The sequence below is a fragment of the Lithobates pipiens genome, unplaced genomic scaffold (genome assembly GCF_037356315.1).
Source record: "Lithobates pipiens isolate NorthernLeopardFrog02 unplaced genomic scaffold, aLitPip1_a1.2 Scaffold_22, whole genome shotgun sequence".
Lineage (NCBI taxonomy): Eukaryota > Metazoa > Chordata > Amphibia > Anura > Ranidae > Lithobates > Lithobates pipiens.
Window position 1 is genome coordinate 138647140 of NW_027507784.1, and position 23264 is coordinate 138670403.

The following is a 23264-nucleotide window of genomic DNA, read 5'->3' on the forward strand; positions in this document are numbered from 1 at the left end:
CCTATGGACTAGAGTCCAGGTGTCCCAATACTTTTGACTATGATATCTATCTATCTATCTATCTATCTATCTATCTATCTATCTATCTATGTGTGTGTGTCACCCTCATTCTAAAGTAGGGCTACAGGTAAATTTAGTTATGCTGGATGCTAGCCACTCTGGCTAATTTGTAGTGTTTAGAAGTCAAATGGCTTCCCTCCTAATCCTGTTTAGCTGTGGTTTCTCCCTTTTGCCAGTAGGTGGTGCTGCTGCCTTTGACATTAGTGTAATGAGCTACAGTAAGTTCAGGTTATGAATAAATATAACTTTCTCAACCAATCACAGACAGCTTCAGGGTGGGTGTGTGTGGACCAGTTCCTGGCTGCTAGGCTTGAAGCATGAGGCCTATGCAGGTGGTCTCCTGGCTTCTAGGTCTATCCAAGACCTATGCGTCCAGATTCTGCTGAGAAAAGCCTGCCAAAAATCTGAAAACAATTCTGAAGGGGATGTTCTAAGGAAGCACCAGAGGTGACTCTTCATGAGCTGGCTATGAAATAGCTGGACCTCAAGAGAGAACTCATCTAAGGGAATCTGTGTATGATGCTGTGAGTAAAGTTCAGTTACCATAGGAGACAGCTTATCCTACAAAGTACAAATGTGCTGATTCAGCTTAAAGGCTCTTTTCCTGCACTGCTGTCCACCTAATCTCACATATTTTTGTCTAAGGAGTCTGCCAGTCTGCCTATTTGATGATCGTTACTAAGGGTGTCCTGTGCCCTATCGCCTCTCTCCCACATTTTTCCTGTTTGAGAAAATAAAAGTGACTGGCACCCAACTTTCTTTCTTTGTTCATCACCCAGCATGCCTAGTAACCTGCACCCTGAGGAATTATGACAGCCCTCCCTACCTCTGGTAGTCACCACCAGGCTCCTGTAAAATTGGGGTAGGTACTACATATATATGTTATCACATATAATGTTATGTAAACAGTTAACTAAACAGTGGAAACGTGACAGAACAGTTGCTTGAGTTGGAAGCACATTGATTTATACATCTAAACAAACAGAAATGATGCTTGATGACCTTTACAGTGATTTGCACACTTGATAAGTGATATCAGTTTTAGAACATCTTGCAGTGTTATAAGTGTTGTACAAGAATGATTTCTTAAAGCGGAGCTCTACCCTAAAATGGAACTTCCGCTCATCGGAACCCCCAACCCCCCCCCCCCCCCGGTGCCACAATTGGCACCTTTCAGGGGGGAGGGGGGTGCAGATACCTGTATTATACAGGTATTTGCACCCACTCCCGGGCATAGATAGCCACAGAATCTGCGGGTATTTACGCCACTTCCCTTCCCCGCTGTCTGCTGGGAAACAGGTAAAAGAAACTGGTCCCAGAGACAGCAGGGACCGTCCATATTGCGCAGCGCGACTCACGCATGCACAGTTGGGAGCCGGTAAGTGAAGCCACAAGGCTTCACTTCCTGATTCCCATACCGAAGATGGTGGCGGAAGCACCCGAGAGCCAGCAACAGATCGGCTTCGGCTGCCGACAGGTGAGTGTCAGTATTTTAAAAGTCAGCAGCTACAGTATTTGTAGCTGCTGACTTAAAAAAAACAAAAAAAACGGCGGAACTCCCGCTTTAAAATTGGGCTTAACTCTCTCAGGGTGGACAAAGCCCCTAAAGCTAAACTCCAGCAAACAGCTACACACACAGCTGAAATACACATACAGCTACTGCCTTACATATAGTTACATAGTTAGTCAGGTTGAAAAAATCCATCCAGTTCAACCACAAAAAAAATAAAAATAAAATAATACTAATATCATACAATCCCATATACCCAATTCTATACCCACAGTTGATCCAGAGGAAGGCAAAAACCCCCATCAGAGCATGATCCAATTTGCTAAAGCAGGGGAAAAAAATCCTTCCTGAGAGGCAATCAGATTTTCCCCAGATCAACTCTACCTATAAATGTTAGTACCCAGTTATATTATGTACACTTGGGAAATAATCCAGGCCTTTCTTAACCACTTAAGGACTGCCGCATGCCAATGTACTTCATCAGAATGGCATGTACAGGCACAAGCACGTACATGTAACCTGGAGCAATCCCTAAAGCCTGTCCTTCAGTGGAACAAATATGGAGAGGTTCCAGATAAATCAGACACAATTTGCATTGTGGGTGGCCCTGTTGGTCCCCCTGTCCAACATCCTTTGACTGAAGAACCAAAGAAGCCATGTGGTAAATGTTGGCCAAACACGAGCTTCGTCCAATCCAGTCTGGTGGCAGCTGTCAGAACACAGTAGACTAGCAGAAGGATTCATCCATCCATACAGGCATACCCCACTTTTAAGTACACAATGGGGTTTATTTACTAAAGCTGGAAAGTGCAAAATCAGGCTCACTTCTGCATAGAAACCAATGAGCTTCTAACCCCAGCTTGTTCAATTAAGCTTTGGAAATAAAACCTGGAAGCTCATTGGTTTCTATGCAGAAGTGAGCCTGATTTTGCACTTTTCAGCTTTAGTAAACAAACCCCATTGTGTACTTAAAAATGGGGTATGCCTGTAGTGTGTGTGTGTGTGTGTGGTTTTTTTTTCTCTGTTAGGCCCCTTTCACACGGGGCGGATGATCCGCCCCGCGATGATCTGCTCGCTCAGCGGGGATCGCTCCGTTGTCCCCGCTGAGCCGGCTGCGGACAGGGCGGTCTCCGCACACTGTGCGGGGACCGCCCTGTCAGCTCTCCACTCTCCTCTATGGGGATCGGATGAGCACGGACCGTCTGTCCGTGTTCATCCGATCCGCTCTGCAGACGGATAGAAAATGAGGATTTTCCTCCGTCTGCAGAATCGGACTGTTGCGGAGGCGGAGGAAATCGGGTGTCTGCGGATGTTCATCCGCAGACACCCGCTATCCCATAGGGATGAATGTATGCCCGTATTTCATCCGCAAACAGATGGATGAAATACGGACATATCATCCGCATGTGTGAAAGGGGCCTTAGATTGATTTTTGTTCAGCTCCAAAAAAATCTATCAGCGTATGGACAGCCTAACTGCCAGGCAAATTGCTACACCAGCCAACTGACTGCCCAGCAAGGACTAGAGTATATCCCACAAAATAAACGCATATGCCAAATTCCATAAACAGTGCAGTAACTTCAAGCAATTCAATTTCAGTATAAGGACTTGTGTAGATTGGCAAATGCTTTATAGTTGTTAGCATTTGCACATAGACTGTGCCCTTTGCAAAGTGCCATTGCACTCGGCAAGAGCAGTTTTTCCGGAGCTTAGTAAATGAGCAGAAGCTCTGATGAATACTATCATTCAATCATGAGCAAGCAAAACTGCTGTTTTTTTTTACTTTCCTTGCACGTGATTGGATATTCTGTGGAAAGTGAAGCATTACCTCATTTACTAAGCTCTGGAGCAACTGCATTTTCAGAGTGCAACTGCATTTTGCAAAGTGCACAGCCTGTTTTCCTTTAGTAAATAAACCCTTAGTGACTAAGAAGCAAGTCCTACCTTCAAAATGATATTATTTTAAGGGCTTATGGGGGATGAAAATCCCCCACCATAATAAGGATGATTTTATATGGAACCAAAGTTTCCTTACCCATTATTTTCCTTATAGAGAGTATAGAAAGTTTACTGCTTTCTTATTACAGCATACCTCACCCTGACTCAGCAACCCAAGGGGGGTTGTTTACTAAAGGAAAATCCACTTTGCAATACACGCGCAAACTACAAATGTAAAGTGCGCTTGAAAGTGCAGTCGCTGTAGTTCCGAGGGGGACATGCAAGGAAAGTAAAAAAAAGAGCATTTTAGCTTGCACATGAATGGATAATAAAATCAGCAGAGCTTCCCCTCATTTCAGATCTACAGCGACTGCACTTCCAAGTGCAATTTCAGTACAATTTCAAGTGCACTTTGCACTTGTAGTTTGCCCTTGTAGTGCAAAGTGGATTTGCCTTTCGTAAATAACCCCAACTGTGCGCTGGGTGTGAATGGAAAAGTGGTCCTTTGAATTACTTTACCAGTTACCTGAGGAAATTGGGTTTGACAGCAAAGTTAATCACATCCCAATGAGCAACTGGCTTGGAGTAAACTGTTCAAATCTGCTGAAAGTTCTGACTTGTGAAAATTAAATTACTACACTCTACCTATGGCATTCTTCAGAAGGAAAGAACCACGTGCCTATGATGGAAGGGAGACACCAACCAGACACATATTTTTAGGGAAAACAATTGGTTGAAACAATCACTATTGTTTCCACCTAAAAATGATCAGTTCCAGTATCCTCTGCCAGACACTTCTTTCCTCCTCTGACCTTCCCTTCCCATTCACCAGTGTCTATGCAAACAGCTTTCCCTGACTCCAATAAATTCAGCTTATCTCCGCTCCTGTGCAACTCCTTCCTCTTTCTCAAATGTTCCACAGGTGCTGAATGGTCCTCAGATTGTGCATGGGCTGTAACGTTTTAAAGCATAATAGTTGGTTTTAGGGCAGAGATCTGGTCTCAGGTGGTTACCAGGACTTCATAGAATTATGCCAGTCATTTCAGAACCTGCACAGGTAAGTATATACTTTTTAGGGTCAAGTTAGTGTTTGGTTAAACTTACCATCAATGGTCATGGGGTTAAATATACATTTGGGGATTTATCATTTATTTATGGTTAAGTTATAGTTATAATCACTGGCTGCAAGAGAAGAGTACATTTTAAAGTAAACCTTTGCTTTGTCCATGCAGGACAAACAGCAGGTTCACTTTAATGTACATACTCACCATTTCTTTGTGATTTGAAGCTTACACCGAGCTAAAGACTGTCTCCTCATCCCCATGTGACAGTGATAGGCTACCTTTGTGTATGCACTCAGCGCTGTCGTCTAAACGTAAATTCAATATGCACCTTTAACCACTTGAGATCCGCGCTATAGCCAAATGGTGGCTACAGCGCGGATCTCCTTTTCCGGGACGTCAATAGACGTAGTCCCGTGTACGAACGGCCTGCGTGCCCCCTGAGGGGCGCGCGCGGCGCGCTCTGTGATGGGCAAGTCCATGAGACTCGCCTGATCACCGATCCGTGCAAGGGGTCGATCCCGACCCCTTATCACGTGATCAGCTGTCAGCCAATGACAGCTGATCATGTGATATAACGGAGCCGGTAATCGGCTATTATTCCTCCTCGCGCTGACAGCGCGAGGAGAAAAAAAAAAGCCGATCACCGGCGGCCGTGATCGGGACATCAGTCCCGATCACGGCCAGCCCTGATAGTGCCCACCTGCCCCCTGCCAGTGCCCACCTTCCCCCTGCAGTGCCACATTTAATAAAAGTAAGTGCCCCCGTCAGTGCCACCCAGCAGTGCCCATAGTGCCACCCAGCAGTGCCCACAGTGCCACCCAGCAGTGCCCACAGTGCCACCCAGCAGTGCCACCCACAGTGCCACCCAGCAGTGCCCACAATCTGCCTCAAAGGTTCTGCACCCCAGTGCCACATATCCGTGCCCATCAGTGTCATCTACCAGTGCCCAGCAGTGCCGCCCATCAGTGCCCAGCAGTGCCACCTATCGGAGCCACCTATCAGTGCCACCTATCAGTGCCCATCAGTCCCATCTATCAGTGGTACCTATCAGTGCCCATCCGTGCCACCCATCCGTGCCAATCTTTGCCCATCAGTGCCGCCTTATCTGTGCCCATCGGTGCCGCCTTATCTGTGCCTATTAGTGCCGCCTTAACTATGCCTATCAGTGCCCACCAGAGCAGCCTATCAGTGCCCACCAATGCAGCCTATCAGTGCCCACCAATGCAGCCCATCAGTGTCGCCTAAACAGCGCACTTCAATGAAGGAGAAAAATGACCCGTTTGCAAAAAAATTTAACAAACTATTAAAACATGATTTTTTTTTTTTTTGCATCTTTTTTTGTTTGTTTAGCAAAAAATAAAACTCCGAGCTGTAACTAAATACCACCAAAAGAAAGCTCTATTTGTGGGAAAAAAATGATAAAAATTTCATTTGGGTACAGTGTTGTATGCCCGCGCAATTGTCATTCAAAGTGCATCAGCGCTGAAAGCTGAAAATTGGGGGGGGGGGGGTTTAAGTGCCCAGTAAGCAAGTGGTTAAAACATAATATGTTGTTTATACCGGATTAAGCGGGCTGTGGGCGGATACTTCCGCTGACGCCATGTTCGCTCTTTGGAACACAGATCGCAGTTTTGAGTCCCAGAGCAGTGTTTCCACATGCCCACATACAAGAAGAAAGCTTTGTAAGTGTGCAATTTGCTGTTAATGGTTTTTCACTAATAACAAAAATAAATGATGCTATGTATTTCTCCTGGTTCTTTTTCCCCATACTTATATGAGGAGTTTTAATCTACATGCAGGAATACCAAGAGGGAAAATAAACAGCTATCCAAACAACTACAGACATACCCCACTTTTAAGTACACAATGGGGTTTATTTACTAAAGCTGGAAAGTGCAAAATCAGGCTCACTTCTGCATAGAAACCTATGAGCTTCTAACCCCAGCTTGTTCAATTAAGCTTTGGTAATAAAACCTGGAAGCTGATTGGTTTATATACAGAAGTGAGCCTGATTTTGCACTTTCCAGCTTTAGTGAATAAACCCCATTGTGTACTTAAAAGTGGGATATGCCTGTATTGGAGGATTACAAGCCCTTTTAATATACGCACTTAACCCACTACAAGTTGTTGTGTGAGGGCTAGGGATGAACCGAACACCCCCCGGTTCGGTTCGCACCAGAACCTTCGAACGGACCGAAAATTCGTACAAACTTTAGAACCCTATTAAAGTCTATGGGACTCGAATGTTCGAAATCAAAAGTGCTCATTTTAAAGGCTAATATGCAAGATATGCAACAGACAACACCGGCAATAAGGGGTATCTTCAGGTGTATACTGTGCTGGAGGCACACAACACCCACTTTAACTCCTGCAGATGCCTGTATTTGAGAAAAAACGCAATAAAGGGTAGATACAGGTGTATACTGTGCTGGAGGCACACAAGACCACTTTAACTTTAAGATGCCTGAGAAAATAACACACTGTCCCTGCCTATCTAGCTCTTTACCTGCACGCCAGAACACACTACACAAGGCCGCCGCGCTGGTGGCCTTATATAGTGTGGGGCGTGTACTAAACCCCCTGAGCTATAATTGGCCACAGGCATCCTGCCTATGGCCAATTATGGCTCTCCTCGATGCCGGCGCTGTGATTGGCCAATCATGCGGGGTTACAGTGCATGCTTGGCCAATCATGAGCCAGCAATGCACTGCGATGGCATAATGCATTGTGGGGCATTCGTGCCACATTAATTTGGTGCGAACGGTCCACAAAGTTCTGAATTCGCCGACAATACGAACAGCCAATGTTCGAGTCGAACATGCGTTTGAGTCGAACACCGAGCTCATCCCTAGTCAGGGCACATAAAGAGGGGAGCATGGGACAGCACTTTATTGATATCACTGGCCAGGGCTGGTGCAAGGATTTTTGACACCCTAGGCGAAATCTAATTTTGCTGCTCCACCCCCTTTTCCCTGCCCATGTAAACCCCACCTTTTTAATGAAGCGCCCTTCAAATGCAGCCTCACCAGCGCCCCTCAATGCAGCCTCACCAGCATCCATCAAATGCAGCCTACGAGCGTCCATCAAATGCAGCCTACGAGCGTCCATCAAATGCAGCCTACCAGCGTCCATCAATAGAGCCTCACCAGCATCCATCAAAGCAGCCTTGCCAGCGGCCATCAATGAATGTTTGCTTGCTTCTATTAATTCGGGAGTCGGGAGACAGACACAGTCCTCTGCCTGCTGAGACTTAGTTGCTTGTTGCAGAGAGAAAAGAGTAGGAACACCAGTGGCGTGGCGCCACGGAGGTCACTGAGCTTGAGTCACTTTCAGACCCTACATTCTATACATTACCGTATTTATCGGCGTATAACACACGGTAAGTTTAGGAGGGAATTTTAAGGAAAAAAACTTTTAGGAGGGAAGTTTAAGGAAAAAACTTTTAGGAGGGATATTTAAGCCCAGTCAAGCCCATTGGTAAGTTCGGCCCTGGCTCTAAGCGGCTGCCTAGTTTGCCTAGCAGTAGCATAGGTCCTGTCACTGGCACTGGAAGACTATTACAAATTGCATTTTAAAGGACTTGTTTAAATTCAAAAATGTTTTTTTGCACAAAACACTGATTGCACTTTTGTTATGAATGCTTCTATGAATTCTGCAAGAAGAATGATGGTATAAGCACCATATTATGTTTCAAAGTGCATATTGATTTTTATGTTTAGACAACGCTGAGTACATACACAAACATACTTAAAAGGAATAAATACCCTTTATCTCAGCAGCAGTCTTGAAGGTTTATTCACAAATATCAAATGTATATCATAGCGCAGTGATCACAACACTCAGTGATGGGCTACTGAACTGCCAATCACCAACACTAGTGCTGTCACCTGAAGAGAAGATGAGTGAAAACATGTTATTATAACCAATAATACTATCCTTTTTTTTTTCTTTTTTTTTGTTAGTTTCAATAAATCTTTATTGTATTTTTGTCACAATGTTGAACAGAATACAAAGACGATTAATGCAGTAAACATTATGATAGATAGAGAATAGAAGCAAAGCAGAGGGAAGAATGGAGGGAGGGGAGTGGGGGAGTTCATTCAGTATATGAGTTACACTTTTGGTGTCCGGTGGTGTTGGTGATTTCTAGTTGCGTGTAATGGAGAGCCTCACTGCTATAAAGAAGTGGGTGAGTAGGGCATGAGATTTGTAGGGCCAGGATTTCATGCCTATGTCCAGTAAAGCCAGTTTTGGGTCTGTAGGTATGTTCATTTTGATGGTAGCAGATATTAGTTGAAAGTGGGCCCAGAATGGTTGAATAATAGGGCATTGCCACCAGATATGAAGATAAGATCCTGAATTTCCAAATTTTCTCCAAAACAGAGGTGATTGGTTAGGATAAATCTTAGCTAGTTTTTGTGGAGTGAGGTACCAGTGATAGATTAGCTTTTGTAAGGATTCCCAATGAGATTCCCAATGAGAAATACAGAGGGAATATGGGAGAGCTTGAGCTTGTTGCCATTGTTTAAGCGTAGAGGAAAAGGAAAGAGTTTGTTCCCAGATTAACATTGGCTTGGGTTTGTCCAGTTGAGATGGAGTAGACAGCAATAGGTATAGGGGGAAAGTCCTTTGTGTAGGTTCGGGGGAGATACAAATATGTCCAAGATGGAGTCTAAGAGGACCGAGTTGCTGATTTGAATATTTGTCATGATCTGTAGGTATTTAAAGACTGAGGAGCATGGAAAAGGAAATGATGAGCACAGTTCTTGAAAAGAGCATAAGCGGTTTTGGAAGTAAAGTTGTCCAACTGTAAGTATTCCAGCAGATTCCCATGAGCAGGTAAACAGATCAGGTATGAGGGCTTCCAGTGAGTTTGTAGGTATTTTTTGTAGGGCTGTTGCGATAGATAAGCCACAAGATTGACCCATTAGGGGAGTCCAGACCCTGCAATCAACATTTATGGTGTCCAAGAAGTGCTTTTGAAGTTGAGGATGAAGGATCATGGCTCCTAAAAGGGATTTAAGATAATTTCCTGGGGCAGCTTTTTCAATTTGAGTCCTGGATGTTGTAGGGCAGGGTTTCCACCAGAAGCGTATTTGGTTTGAGATTGTGGCTTTATAGTACAGTGTGATATTGAGAACACGCAAGCCTGTAAATTTAGATACTAGCCTTTTTTAGGCTAAAAGGATAAGTGTGTAGTATTAAGAACTGGATGTTTGCTAACCACTATGTATCAAGGTATCAAGGTTCCCCCTCTATTTCTGTTCTTGAGGATCAAACAGTCTGATGGGTGTATGGTGTATGATAAAGCTGGACCAATGAGTGTAGAGATTAGTTCAAATAAAAAAAAGGAATAAAGTGTGTTTTCTTCCCTGGGGTCCACTTTGTGGTCAAGATAGGTATCCAGTTCTGTGCATAGGCTGCTGCTTCTCTGATTGTGATAGTCAAATTCCTCAACAGTTGAACAACTAATCACACACCCAGACACCCAGAAGTTATAGCTTAAAGCGGGATTCCGCTGCCGTTTTTTTTTTTACCTGTGTCACTGGTTGGCGATTCCAACGGTGTCTTTGCAGTCACGATCGGCGTCTTTTTAACCCCCGGCGCGACGATTTCATTGCTAAGGAAAACTTTAAAAAAAGCAGTCCGGCGGTATCCATTTTCACTGTGGGCGTTTGAAGCCCACAGGCATTTACTTCCTGGATGCGATGACGCTGAGCTCCCAGCATCCACCGCTCCATCTCGCACATGCTCATTGAGTGTCCTCTTTGTTTTCCTTCTTCTTGCCTCGTGTGCTGTAGTGGTAATGGCAGATAGAGCTGCCTGCCCACTTTCAAAATGGCAATTTCGGACACGCCCTCGTCACGTGACTGGCGTCCTCCTTCGAAATCTCACGAGATTTCGGCATGACTGTGTCCCCCATGGATTCCTAGGAAATAGCTAAAAAAGTTCCCAGGGACCATTGCAAAGCGGATAAACACGCCTACTCCCACGGGAGGAGAGCCCGAAAGTCAGCATAAACATTAAAAATAAAAGGTAAATACTGCATATTATTTTATTTCAATGGTCATAACTGCATCTATGTTCCAAAGCTATTTGAATAAGATGAACTTTCAATTTTCTGTACAAAACCGCTTTAACATGAAGTGAGAAGAAATCTCTCCAAATGAAGAGGTAGACCCTAAGACCTACTACTGGTGATTTACTCTCTAAGCCTGTTTCATTGACAATTTAAATATGTTATGTCTCCCAGGGCCGTCTTTAATTTTGATTGGGCCCTGGGCAAACATTTTCTTGGGGCCCCCCCTCCATTCTGAGACATACAAAAAATAGCAGGTAGACTCAAAATTAGTTTACTGCAGCAGATCACACAGTGATTGCAATTGTTTGCCAGAGGTTACAGCCTATCCTTACTGCTCGCTGGGTGGTTGCTAGAGGTTACAACACATAATTTCTGCTTGCCGATTGGTTGCTAAAGGTTAATGCACATCATTACCACTTACTGATTGGCTGCTAGAGATTAAAGCAGATCACTACTGTTCGCTGATTGGTTGCTACAGGCTAATACACATCATTACCTCTCACTGAGCAGTGGAGCAATCCTAAATAGTTAAGCAAGTAAAGGGGCACATTAATACACATACTACAGGAGAGTGTCAGAGAGTGCAGACATACTACAGAGGAGGTTCAGAGACTGCAGACATACTGCAGGAGACAATCAGAGACTGCGGACATACTGCAGGAGACAATCAGAGACTGGTGACATATTGCAGGAGACAATCAGAGACTGGTGACATATTGCAGGAGACAATCAGAGACTGGTGAATACTGCAGGAGACAATCAGAGACTGGCGACATACTGCAGGAGACAATCAGAGACTGCGGACATACTGCAGGAGACAATCAGAGACTGTGGACATACTGCAGGAGACAATCAGAGACTGCGGACATACTGCAGGAGACAGAGACTGCGGACATACTGCAGGAGACAATCAGAGACTGGGGACATACTGCAGGAGACAATCAAAGACTGCGGACATACTGCAGGAGACAATCAAAGACTGCGGACATACTGCAGGAGACAATCAAAGACTGCGGACATACTGCAGGAGACAATCAGAGACTGCGGACATACTGCAGGAGACAATCAGAGACTGCGGACATACTGAAGGAGACAATCAGAGACTGCGCACATACTGCAGGAGACAATCAGAGACTGCGGACATACTGCAGGAGACAATCAGAGACTGCGGACATACTGCAGGAGACAATCAGAGACTGCGGACATACTGCAGGAGACAATCAGAGACTGCGGACATACTGCAGGTGACAATCAAAGACTGCGGACATACTGCAGGAGACAATCAAAGACTGCGGACATACTGCAGGAGACAATCAGAGACTGCGGACATACTGTAGGAGACAATCAGAAACTGCGGACATACTGCAGGAGACAATCAGAGACTGCGTACATGCTACAGGTGGTGGTCAGAGAACTTTTAGCAATGCACAGCTTGACAGTTGAATAACACAGCTCAGGGTTTAAGCAGTCAGGTATTTTATGGGTGCAAGGACATACCTGAGAAGCCAAACACACTACATACATTTAGAAGTATGTGGGCGGGGCTTCCATTCTCTGATCTCACTACAACAGCCGGAAACTCCACTGATGCTTTGTAGGGGGGCCCCGTTACCCGTGAATTGGGGCCCCAAATGAAGTTTTTGCAGAGTGCACAGAGGACACGGGAGGCTGTATTCCCGTGCTAGCCAGCTGAGAGGGGCGGGACCAGGAGCTCCACTGACGCTCTGACCCCGCCCCCGTGTAGCCTGTATGCTCGGAACAGAGCGGCTGTAGTGAGAGCCAGTGATCGTAGTGGTAGTGTCAGTGGAGCTCCCGGCCCCGCCCCCTCTATACTGGCTGGGGCTGGGAGCTCCACTGACGCTCCCACTCCGATCACTGGCTCTCACTACAGCCGCTCTGTTCTGAGCATACAGGCTGTACGGGGGCGGGGTCAGAGCATCAGTGGAGCTCCCGGCCCCCACCCCCTCTCAGCTGGCTAGCACGGGAAAACAGCCTCCCGTCCCGTGTCCTCTGCACACTCTGCAAAACCTTCATTGGGGCCCCAAGTCGTGGGTAGCAGTGCGGGCCCCCCTACAAACATTGGACCCAGGGCAGGTGCCCCGTTTGCCCTACGCTAAAGACGGCCCTGATGTCTCCCAATTCCCATTACTTTCAGTGAAAGTAGCAATGTTCACCAAGATAAATAGAATAGCTGGATCACCCAGCAGAGATACAGACAGAAATAAAAAGTTGCCACAGGGAATATTCCTTACACCCATAATACTCATATCTAGAAGAATAATTTTGAGTTATAGATTTACTTTAAATGGTTGGGGAGATGGGTCAACTTTAAGTGATAGGCTAAGTATTTGGGTCGAGTGAGGGTTAAGGTAAAAAGTACGGCTACATTCAGTCGGCCTAATATATGCGGCTGGTTTGCTGCTTTCAGAGGCACTTAAACGCCTCCTCTGGATGCAGCAAACAAGCCACAGATATTAAGTCAACTAAATGTAGTCGTATTTTTATGTACTTTGACATACTTTGAGTGCAAAATCTGGTGCAGCTCTGCATAGAAATCAATCATCTTCCAGTTTTTCTTTCTTGTCAAAGCTTTAATAAACAAGCTGATGTTAGAATCTGATTGGCTACCATGCACAGCTGCACTAGATTTGCACTCTCCAGTTTTAGTAAATCAACCCCATTTTGTTATGGTGGCATACAAACTAGCCAATTGCCTGTGGCCAGTTTGTGTGCCGCCAAAACTCTACAGACACGTCGACCTTGGAAGCACACTGGCTGTTTCCAGGATAGGTCAGAGACTCTATTCAAATGTAATTGGCCATCTAACAGGCTCCATGCTTCCCCTTCAGATTGACTCAGCTCTCTCCATTGTGGCCTCCACTGGCAGTATTTTCTGCCTTTTTTCTATCAATACTCATCTTTTCCAAAGTCTTCAGGCATGTCATGGGACAGATGAAATTCTCTGGGCTCGCTTGTCCTTGAATTATGCAGAAGGCAGTGCAGATGTGATTTGCAAATATAAGACACTTATGTTTCTTATCAGATTGTTTCATTAATTTACTATGCTAGACTGGAAAATGATTGGCAGCTTTGGTCTCATTGATGGGGCAAGATGGACACTTTTAAAACGACTCAGTCAGGAATTAAATAGTTGAACATTGGTACTGGCAATCTGCACAATCCAAAGCAGCTAATGCTCACCTGTCCCTCTGTCTGTATTGCCAAACTTCTCTGCATGTGGATGTAGCACCCTGATGTTCAGGCAGGGCTGCTATTAAATTTAGTTGCCAGGCAATAGTTGCCTTGGCCAATTGTTAGGAGATCAATTGAATTCCCCCTAATTCTGGAATTGCTGCACTTCTCTCTTCTGTCACTAGGTGGCCGGGTATCTGGTGACATTGGATAAGACAAGGACATAGCAAGAGCAGATTATGAGTGAATGGGGCATCTTAATCAATGGGCAGGGATTTTCTTGGGTCCCTTGGCCTGCCTCTGGAGCTTATTTATTTGGGTGGAGTCAGGTGATCAGAGTTCTGTGCCACCTGGACAGCCTTCTGGGTGGACGTGTGTTATGTTGCTCCGGGTTGCTAGGTTGTAAGCCTTAGGCCTATCCCGGGGCCATCTGGCTGCTAAGCTGTCTGAGGGCCTATCCAGAAGCAGGAGAACAGCATAGGGTTGGGACTGCTACCAGAGACCACAGTGACTGAGCTGAGGCCAATACCAGAGCAGACTTCTCGCCAGCCGGGAACTGTGAAGAAGTGGGAAAACTTTGTCAAGTGCTAAAGTCAGGGACCCAGCAGGACAGCAAAGGTGATGCTTGTGGAGCATCAGTGAGTGCCAAGCCAGGGACCTAACGTGTCACCGGAGGTGAAGCTTAAGGAGTATCTGTAAGTGCCAAGTCAGGGACCCAGCAAGGAAGGGTGACGCTTGAGGAAGATACTGAGTGCTAAAGTGGAAGAGCTCAAGGGATCCAGTGGCTAGTGGATCTGAAGTCTAGTGAGAGAGAGACGTTCGTTGAGTGAAGAACCCACAGTGAGTGAGTGTGGGGTAAGGAGGACTGTTCGTGTTGCAAATAGTTGAATACCATTACCGTCAGTAACAGCTACAAGATTGTTGCCATAGGAGACAGCAATCCTACCTATACAGAAGTAGTGTCCGGCTGGAGGCCTTCACTTGTATATCTGTCCACCTATGGAAGTCCCGGAGTCTGCTAATTATCTTTGCATCTACCTAAGGGTGTCCTGGCCCTAACCCTCTTTCTCCCAGTTCTGTTCAAGAGACAATAAATCTCTTTGCATTCAAAAAGTGTCTGGCAATCACCTGTTAATCTTGCATTACACTCACCATGCCTTGTAACCCACGTTACAGTGAAGGATGTCAGTTCTCCCTAACTCTGGAGGTAACCATTAGTCCTAAAGAGGCTCAGGACTTTGCTACATGTAATAGGTCAAAGAGAGTGCCAAATTAAAAATCATTGGAAGTCCAAAGTCTTTATTGTCCAACTAGTTACAACAAGAAGATGAGGTTGTAAGCAGTTGGACAATAAAGACATTTAGCAGTGTCTTTGACCTTTAGACTTTTTCAGCTTGGGTGAATGTCCACTTCAGGGGGACCCAGCCTTTCTGAGCTGACTAAACCAGGCCAATTGGGCTCAATTAGGGATTTTGTCCACATGTTGGTAACCTGAGAAAATCCAGTTCCCCTCTGCCTTTATCTCCTAAACTTCTCTGCATGGAAAGAATAATGTTGCTGAAGGTTCTCTAGCATCTGGCACACTCATGAATAATGACTTCCACTGGCTCCTGTATCCTGTAATGAGTGATGGAACTGCAGAGTGCAGCGTTCAATGTCAGCATCTCAGTTTAAGCTTCCTGTTGAAGTCAATTTTGGACTTCTCCAATTTGCAGAATGTAATTCCCTGCTAGAAAGTTAGTGGCAAAGAAATAACCTTCTGCAACACCTACCACAATTGATTCCGATAAGCCCCCCACCCGCAGACCCCCACAACCACCAGGCAAGGGTTTGTAGGCATGAGGCCCTTCTCTCCATCAACATGGGGACAAGGTGCTTTGAGAGGCTACCTCAAAGCACCCTCCCAATGTTGAGGGCATGTGGCCTGGTACAGTTCAGGAGGGGCGAGGGGCGCTCTCTTGCCCCCCTCTTTTCCTGCGGCCTGCCAGGTTGCATGCTCGGATAAGGGTCTGGTATGGATTTGTGGGGGTCCCCACGCCATCTTGCCCCCCTCTTTTCCTTCGGACTGCCAGGTTGCATGCTTGGATAAGGGTCTGGTATGGATTTGTGGGGGTCCCCACGCCATTAAATAAAAAAAATGGTGTGGGGTTCCCCTTACAATCCCTACCAGACCTGAAAGGTCTGGTATGGATTTTGAGGGGGACCCCCACGCCATTTTTTTTTCATTTTGGCACGGGGTTCCCCTTAATATCCATACCAGACTTGAAGGGCCTGGTATAGAATTTAAGGGGACCCCCCACGTATTTTTTTTTTAAATTTTGGTTTGGGGTTCCCCTGTAGGGAAATCGCCTTGCCGTTTTTATCAATTAACTTTTATGTGTATTGCGGACCGACAATTCATTATAGCCGCCAGTAGTTTTAAATTACTTTTTTTTTCCTTTAGAAATGTTATTTTGCTGTCAGACTGTTCTAAACTTGGGAAACATGTGCCCCTTTACAGTCATACTATAGACACCCCCCAGGTATGAAATTTAAAGGAATATTACACTTTTATTGTTTCACTTTAAGCATTATTAAAATCACTGCTCCCAAAAAAACAGGCATTTTTAAAACTTTTTTTTGCATTGATACATATCCCCTGGGGCAGTACCCATGACCCCAAACACTTTTTATGACAATACCATGCTATTAAGCCTTTAAAATTTTGAATTTTCTGCCTGTTCATATGTTCTGGTGTGAACTGAATGGGGGGGGGGGGGGGGGGTTAATCCCTACTGCTGAAAAGGTGAACCTCTGACCCAGTCTCAAGTCTTTTGCAGACTCTAACAGGTTTTCTTCTAAGATTGCCCTGGATTTGGCTCCATCCATCTTCCCATCAACTCTGACCGGCTTCCCTGTCCCTGCTAAAGAAAGGCATCCCCAAAGCATAATACTGTCACCACCATGTTTCACGGTGTGGATGGTGTGTTCAGGGAGATGTCCAGTGTTAGTTTAATGGCACACATAACGTTTTGCTTTTAGGCCAAAAAGTAAAATTTTTTTCTTATCTGACCAGAGCACCTTCTTCACATGTTTGCTGTGTCCCCCACATGGCTTCCCGCAAACTGCAAACAAGGCTTCTTATGACTTTCTTTGAACAATGGCATTCTTCTTGCCACTCTTCTTTAAAGGCCAGATTTGTGGAGTGCACGACTAATAGTTCTGTGCACTGTGCACTAATCCTGTGGAGAGATTCTCCCACCTGAGCTGTGGATCTCTGCAGCTCCTCCAGAGTTACCATGGGCCTCTTGGCTGCTTCTCTGATTAATGCTCTCTTGCCTGGCCTGTCAGTTTAGGTAGACGGCCATGTCTTGGTAGGTTTGCAGCTGTACCATATTCTTTCCATTTTGGGATGATGGATTGAACAGTGCTCCGTAAGATGTTCAAAGCTTGGGATTTTTTTATAACCTAACCCTGCTTTATACTTCTCCACAACTTTCTCCCTGACCTGTCTGGTATTTTTCTTGACCTCCATGATGCTGTTTGTTCACTAAGGTTCTCTATCATGTGTTTATGTGACTATCAGCTCTGAGAATTCTGTGCAAAATCTTCTATGGTGCTTTTGGAGCAATTATTTTATTGTTTTTGCTTACATTTTTGCCCTTGGTGCTCAACCTGGGGCCCAAGGGTCACATGTGGCCCTTTGGTGTATAATGTGTGGTCCTTGTACCTCAGCAGACTGTAGATAAAACATTGATTAGGGTAATAGCATTGATCTTTACTAGCACCATTTAAAGCGGAGGTCCACCCTAAAATGGACCTCCGCTCATCGGAATCCCCCCCCCTTCCGGCGCCACAATTGGCACCTTTCAGGGGGGAGGGGGGTGCAGTTACCTGGATAATCCAGGTAACTGCACCCACTTCCGGGATAGCTGTCTGCGGAAAGGGGCGTAGATTACGCCCCTTTCCGCAACTGCCCGCCCCTTTGCGCAAGTGCCCCGCTGCCTGCTGGGAAACACACAGTTCCCAGAGGCAGCGGGGACCGTCCGGATTGCGCCGCGCGGCTCGCGCATGCGCAGTAGGGAACCGGGAAATGAAGCCGAAAGGCTCCATTTCCTGATTCCCATACCCAAGATGGCGGCGGCAGGACCCGACAGACGACCTAGCGATCGGCTTCGGGTGCCGACATCGCGGGCGCGCTGGACAGGTAAGTGTCACTATTTTAAAAGTCAGCAGCTGCAGTATTTGTAGCTGCTGGCTTTTTAAAAAAAAAAAAAAACGCGGAGTCCCGGTGGACTCCCGCTTTAACATGTTTCACATTGTTTTCAGCAACATATCCCCAGCCAAAAATATATCCTGTCCACACTCTCTGACCCCCAGTTCCTGTATTAGGTCTGTAGTTTTCGACAGTCCTCTCAAACATTACATATAATGAACATTATGTCCGCACATGTCAGGGGCCGCATTTGAGGCCCCTTTTAGCTCATAAGTTGAAAATTACTGCCTTATGCGGTACATATTTTATGATTACGATGAATAGATGCCGTGCTTTTATTGTGCTGCTAACTGTAAGAGTGTCTGATTGTGTAGTTTGTTGAAAAACTCTTAAATTAACATGCATCTGAATAAAAATATATTTCTAATTTTAGTCTGTGTCCTCATTGGAAAGATTTCCTATCACATCTTGCTCTGATAGGAAGTGAAGAGATATCTCCCTAATATAGAACAATTGGGGGGAAAAAACTGGCAGGGTCTCTAACCCTTCCCAGCTCTGTCCACAACAAAATAAAACAATTTGTCAGTGTATGCAAATCTATGTTTTGACTCATTGTTAACTTCCGATTCTGATTTGGGTCAAGGGATTACTGCAGGCCAGGCTGGATGACTCATACAGGCAGGTTTCTGGTGCTTCCCCCTAGTTCTATAAACTTTGAGAAATGTCTAGAAGTTATTGGGCAGAAGTTGGGAGGGTTGATCGGCATACTTAAGGGAACTTTGCCAATCCCCAGGCATTGGGCCTGGCAGAGTGACTGAGCAGACCTTAAATATGGATGATTCAGGCCAGCAGGGAAGTTGGGTGGAAGATGGGGGGCTGAAGAGACTTTCGGTGGCTTTGGAGGGGAGCCCCCTTGTCTGGGTGGGGGACTGCCTCTGACTACAGCTCGGGCTGGCTTGGGAGGATCCTGACAGCAGTGTGGTTTGAAAGGAATCTTGCCTAAGGTGCAGCAGCAATCAAGGAGGACAGTGTGAGTATGTCAGCACACCCAGAGACTGCCACATGTAGCCAGTCTTTCAGGAAGACTGCCTTGTCCTTAATCTGGGCTTTCCCTTGCCCCGGGAGATCTTCAGAGCAGCCAGGGGGGCTGGTGAAGAAGCAGCCAGGTAGGCTTGTATTTTCAGAAGGCAGAGGCACTGGGATCACTGTCTACAGTGGGGTTGGAGAAACTCCCGAATGTAGCCTACAACACTTTCCGTTACTTTACAAGGTACTGAGAGTTTCTAGTCCTTAAGGGGCTTTTGCATCTTTTATCAGAAACTATTAGTATACAGGAGTCCAGGTCTGGAGTGTGTATATCTGCGACCCCTACAATGTAGTGCTACATTTAAATAGCAGTTTTTATGAAAGCGGTATTAAACTCTACACACCTTGCCACTGCGGACTTCCTGGTTCGGAATCTTCAGCCACCTTGATTCATTGGGCTGAAATGACCTAAAACCTGCACATATACCTTGTAGTTTGCTCATCCCAAGATTGTACGTAAAATTTAAAAAAAATTTAAAAATTAAAAAAGCTATTTTTTATAAATTTTTACTTGATATACAAGCAATGTCTTGATATACAATTCACAACTGAGTATAAAAAATAATTGTAGCAATATGGTTAAATTTATTGAAGGTACAACATTTAGCAACTCGCGTGGTTGATGATTAAAAGAGGCACATCTAAGTTTGCAGGCATCTGGGGGAAACCTGTCCACATAGACCGTCCTCCGTACCGCCGGTTCTCACTAATGTCAGTCTGCAATCATGACCGGGAAAACTACCCTGCAGTAGAGCGATCTGAAAGCGAGGCTTGAGCCGCTCGTGGAGTGCGGTGTGGAAGGAACAACGTCGATGACAGTGAGGAGAACGGTCTGTGTGGACAGCTTTACCCCAGATGTCTGCATACTTAGATGTGCCTGTTTTAATCATGTGAGTTGCTAAATGTTGTACCTTCAATAAATGTAACCATATTGCTACACTTAAAGGTGCCTCCCTTCTCTTTTATACTCAGTTGTGACATGACGCTACTTGTACATCAAGACATTGCTTGTATATCAAGTCAAAATTTCTAAAAAAAATTTTGCTTGTCTTGCAAAACACTTTCAAACCTACTCTCAAACCAAGGTTTTACTGTAATGACTTTTGAAAGAATACGTAATCAAAATACACAGCGTTCCCACATATCTGAGCTATTGGAGCAAATTATGCTCTAATGTACCACATATGCCGTGGGGACTACCGCTACATGACTAACTTATACATAACATCGATTTTATCTGTATTTTCCCATAAGTACGCCTTGGTGAGGGCGCTCATAGCTGCGTGCACGTAAAACGTGGTTCGTCTCATAACAGCAATCAAGTCCCAGCTGAGTAAAGCACTCATTTGCGTTGCCAAAATTGAGAATATGGTCTTTCAAAACGATTTGACAAAGATTGCACTGATTTTGACTGGAGCGGAATGACAGTGGCATAGAGTGAGCGCTGATTATCCTGAAGACACTGTCACATGGGATTGATTCCTTCACCCGTCCTTTATATAACAACTACTTTTATGCAGCTGACCCCAAATCATGTTACCTTGTCACGTCTCTGCACAGATTAAGAGGAGATGAGCTGAAAATAGCTCAACACTGACCTTGAACTTGACAGTAGTGAGAAGTGTTTTTTTTTTTTTGTGCATTTCATATTCGATGTTGAATGCAAAGTCGCTGGGATTCTTCAGCAGAGCACAAGGGGGCAGGGAAGGACTGCGGAATACAAGCTGTGGAACATTGTACAGCGAAAATTCTCTGCATCCTCCATCTGTAGAGAAGCAACGCTATGCCGAGATAAAGCTGCCTAGTAACAAGTATAATGAAAAGTCACTTTAGAAGGTACATTTCTGTCTAGTGTCTGCAAGTGGGCAATTTTGCACCAGAAATTCAGATTTTGTTATACATGGTAATACAGCAGAAAAATTTAATTGTCACAACTGGAAACAACAATATCCCCTTATTTACTTTTAAAGCATCTCTGTCCCTATGTTAAAGTAACATTAAAGTTTATGTGTAAAGCAACCAATTCAGTGTAAAATAGAAATGAAAGGCAAATCATTTGTGTGTGTATATATATATATATATATATATATATATATATATATATATATTTCTTGATCATACATCATGGGACACAGAAGCTTCATTACATAGTGGGTTATATAGGCACCTCTGGTGATTGGACACTGGTTAACCCCAATTAAGGAGAAGTCCTCCCCTATATAACCCCTCCCATATGGGAGGCACCTCAGTTTTTTCGCCAATGTCTATGGTGGCTGGTCACGTAAAACTTTAGCTTTGTGCAGGTCCCTGCGGGGGCCTAAAGGCTACAACAAACCAGATCCATACCTCGGGCCGATATTTGACTCCCAAGATGGTATGGTACCCGGGCCTCGTCAGCCGAAGAAACGAGGTTTGGCCTGTAAGTCCTCTCCTATTGGAAGACTGGGCTCTGGGAAAACCAGACTTGGTGTACTGTTTACACAGAGCGCACAAAAGTTTCTGGCAGAGTCTTTTACATGGTCCAGGTAGGAGGCTCTTCCGAGAAAGAGCCCCAGATAAACCTGAAGGTTGGCTAACACTGCCCGCCGTGATGGGTGAAGGCTGGAATTTGTCTGTTTCAGCAATTCCTGCGGCGGGGACAGGTAAGGGAAGTTAATCCTATATATATAATTATATGATGGATTTCTTCATTTTGAGTAGTTGTATGTCTTACCTGGTTTCCACCACTAGAGGGAGTAAGAGCAGCCCGATGCATACTTACATGCCTTTCAGTACACACGCTCAGTGAAGCCTGGTTCTCCAGCTGTCTCACGTCTCCACTGCAGTCCCTGCCACAATAGAGGTAATACAGGGGTCCCACGTAGTCTGGGGGTCCCACACAGCTCCGATGGAGTTTTCCTTTCCCCCTCTGGATACCGCGGTCCTCGTGCACACGCGCGCGCGTGCATGCGCGCCGGGCGCGTTCCCGGCCTAATGGAAGAGGGGGGAGTGTGGTTGTGAGCCGTGCACGTCAGTGTGCATGGCGCTGTATTGCGCAGGCGCCAGGGGGCAGTTTTAAAAAGCCCAGAGCTGTAAGTGGAGACACAGGTGCTGTGGGCAGTAAGCATCCCAGGGGATTGGATCCAGGCAAACCTTAGACACCTACTCAGTATCAGGTTGTGCAGTTTAAGCATATATATTTATTGTGAGACTTTAAGCACAACAGTGATTGCACTTTGTACTAGTACCTCTGCTTTGTAGCTTAGGACTATGTCTCCTCGTAAGAGGGTCTCAGGGGGGGGTAACAAGAGCACTGGTAAATCACCGCCTAGGTCCAGGGGTTCTAAAAGTGCCTGTAAGTTACCATCCCCCCCGCAAGACTGGAGCCAGCCTCTCAGGACGAGTCAGTGCCCCTGTCAGGTTTTGCAGCCCCGGTTTATGTCACTGAGGACTCCCTTAGGGCTACATTGGAGGGTTTTGAAGGGAGAATAATGAATTTTATTTCTGCTTCCCTGAAAGATAGCAGGAAAAGGGGTAGATCCCCTCCCTCCGCTGAAATTCCTCTCTCAGATGATTCTTCTGACAATGAGGAGAGATCCCTATCTTGGGACAGGGATCATGAGCAGTCGGATGAATCAGAGGAAGAGGAGAGAGTCCCCTCCTCCCAGGCGCTCAGAAAACAGGTGCAATATTATACTGAATTGGTGCGTACCACATTCAGAATGCCTGCTGCTGAAGTCTCTACGTCCTCTGCTTCTTCCCTGGGAGTCAGGAAAGCCCCACAGACTGACTATTCCTTCCCAATTCATCCCTTAATGGATGAATTGTATGAGGATTGGGGACATCCCGATAAACTGTTTGCTCCTTGAAGTAACTGATCAACTCAGTCTAGTCTTATTATTATCAGTTATGTATTCCTTTGCTAGTCCCTATAGTTTAGCTAATCTATCAATCTATTACGCCGAGCACATGTTATTGTTAATACCACAATGCTACCACCCTTGGCTATGAAATCAATACACGTTTAAGGTCAATTAAATCTCATTTATTTCCCAAGGAAATAATACAGCGTGCATAAGGTATCAATAGAAGTTACAATAATACATAGCATACAATCAAAGTATAATATAAGCCATACTTATCCGACCTTCGCAGCCA

At 45.4% G+C, this 23264-nt stretch overlaps 1 protein-coding gene across 1 annotated transcript in view; it reads left to right on the plus strand.

Moving 5' to 3' along the window:
* The first annotated feature begins 398 nt into the window (after window positions 1-398).
* The window catches only part of LOC143925692 (uncharacterized), a 110143-nt gene continuing 87277 nt past the window's right edge, over window positions 399-23264 (plus strand). Inside the window, exon 1 of the mRNA XM_077450154.1 lies at window positions 399-922. Within this exon, the coding sequence (XP_077306280.1) occupies window positions 870-922 (53 nt within the window). The 5' untranslated portion in view covers window positions 399-869. The remainder of the gene's footprint in view (window positions 923-23264) is intronic.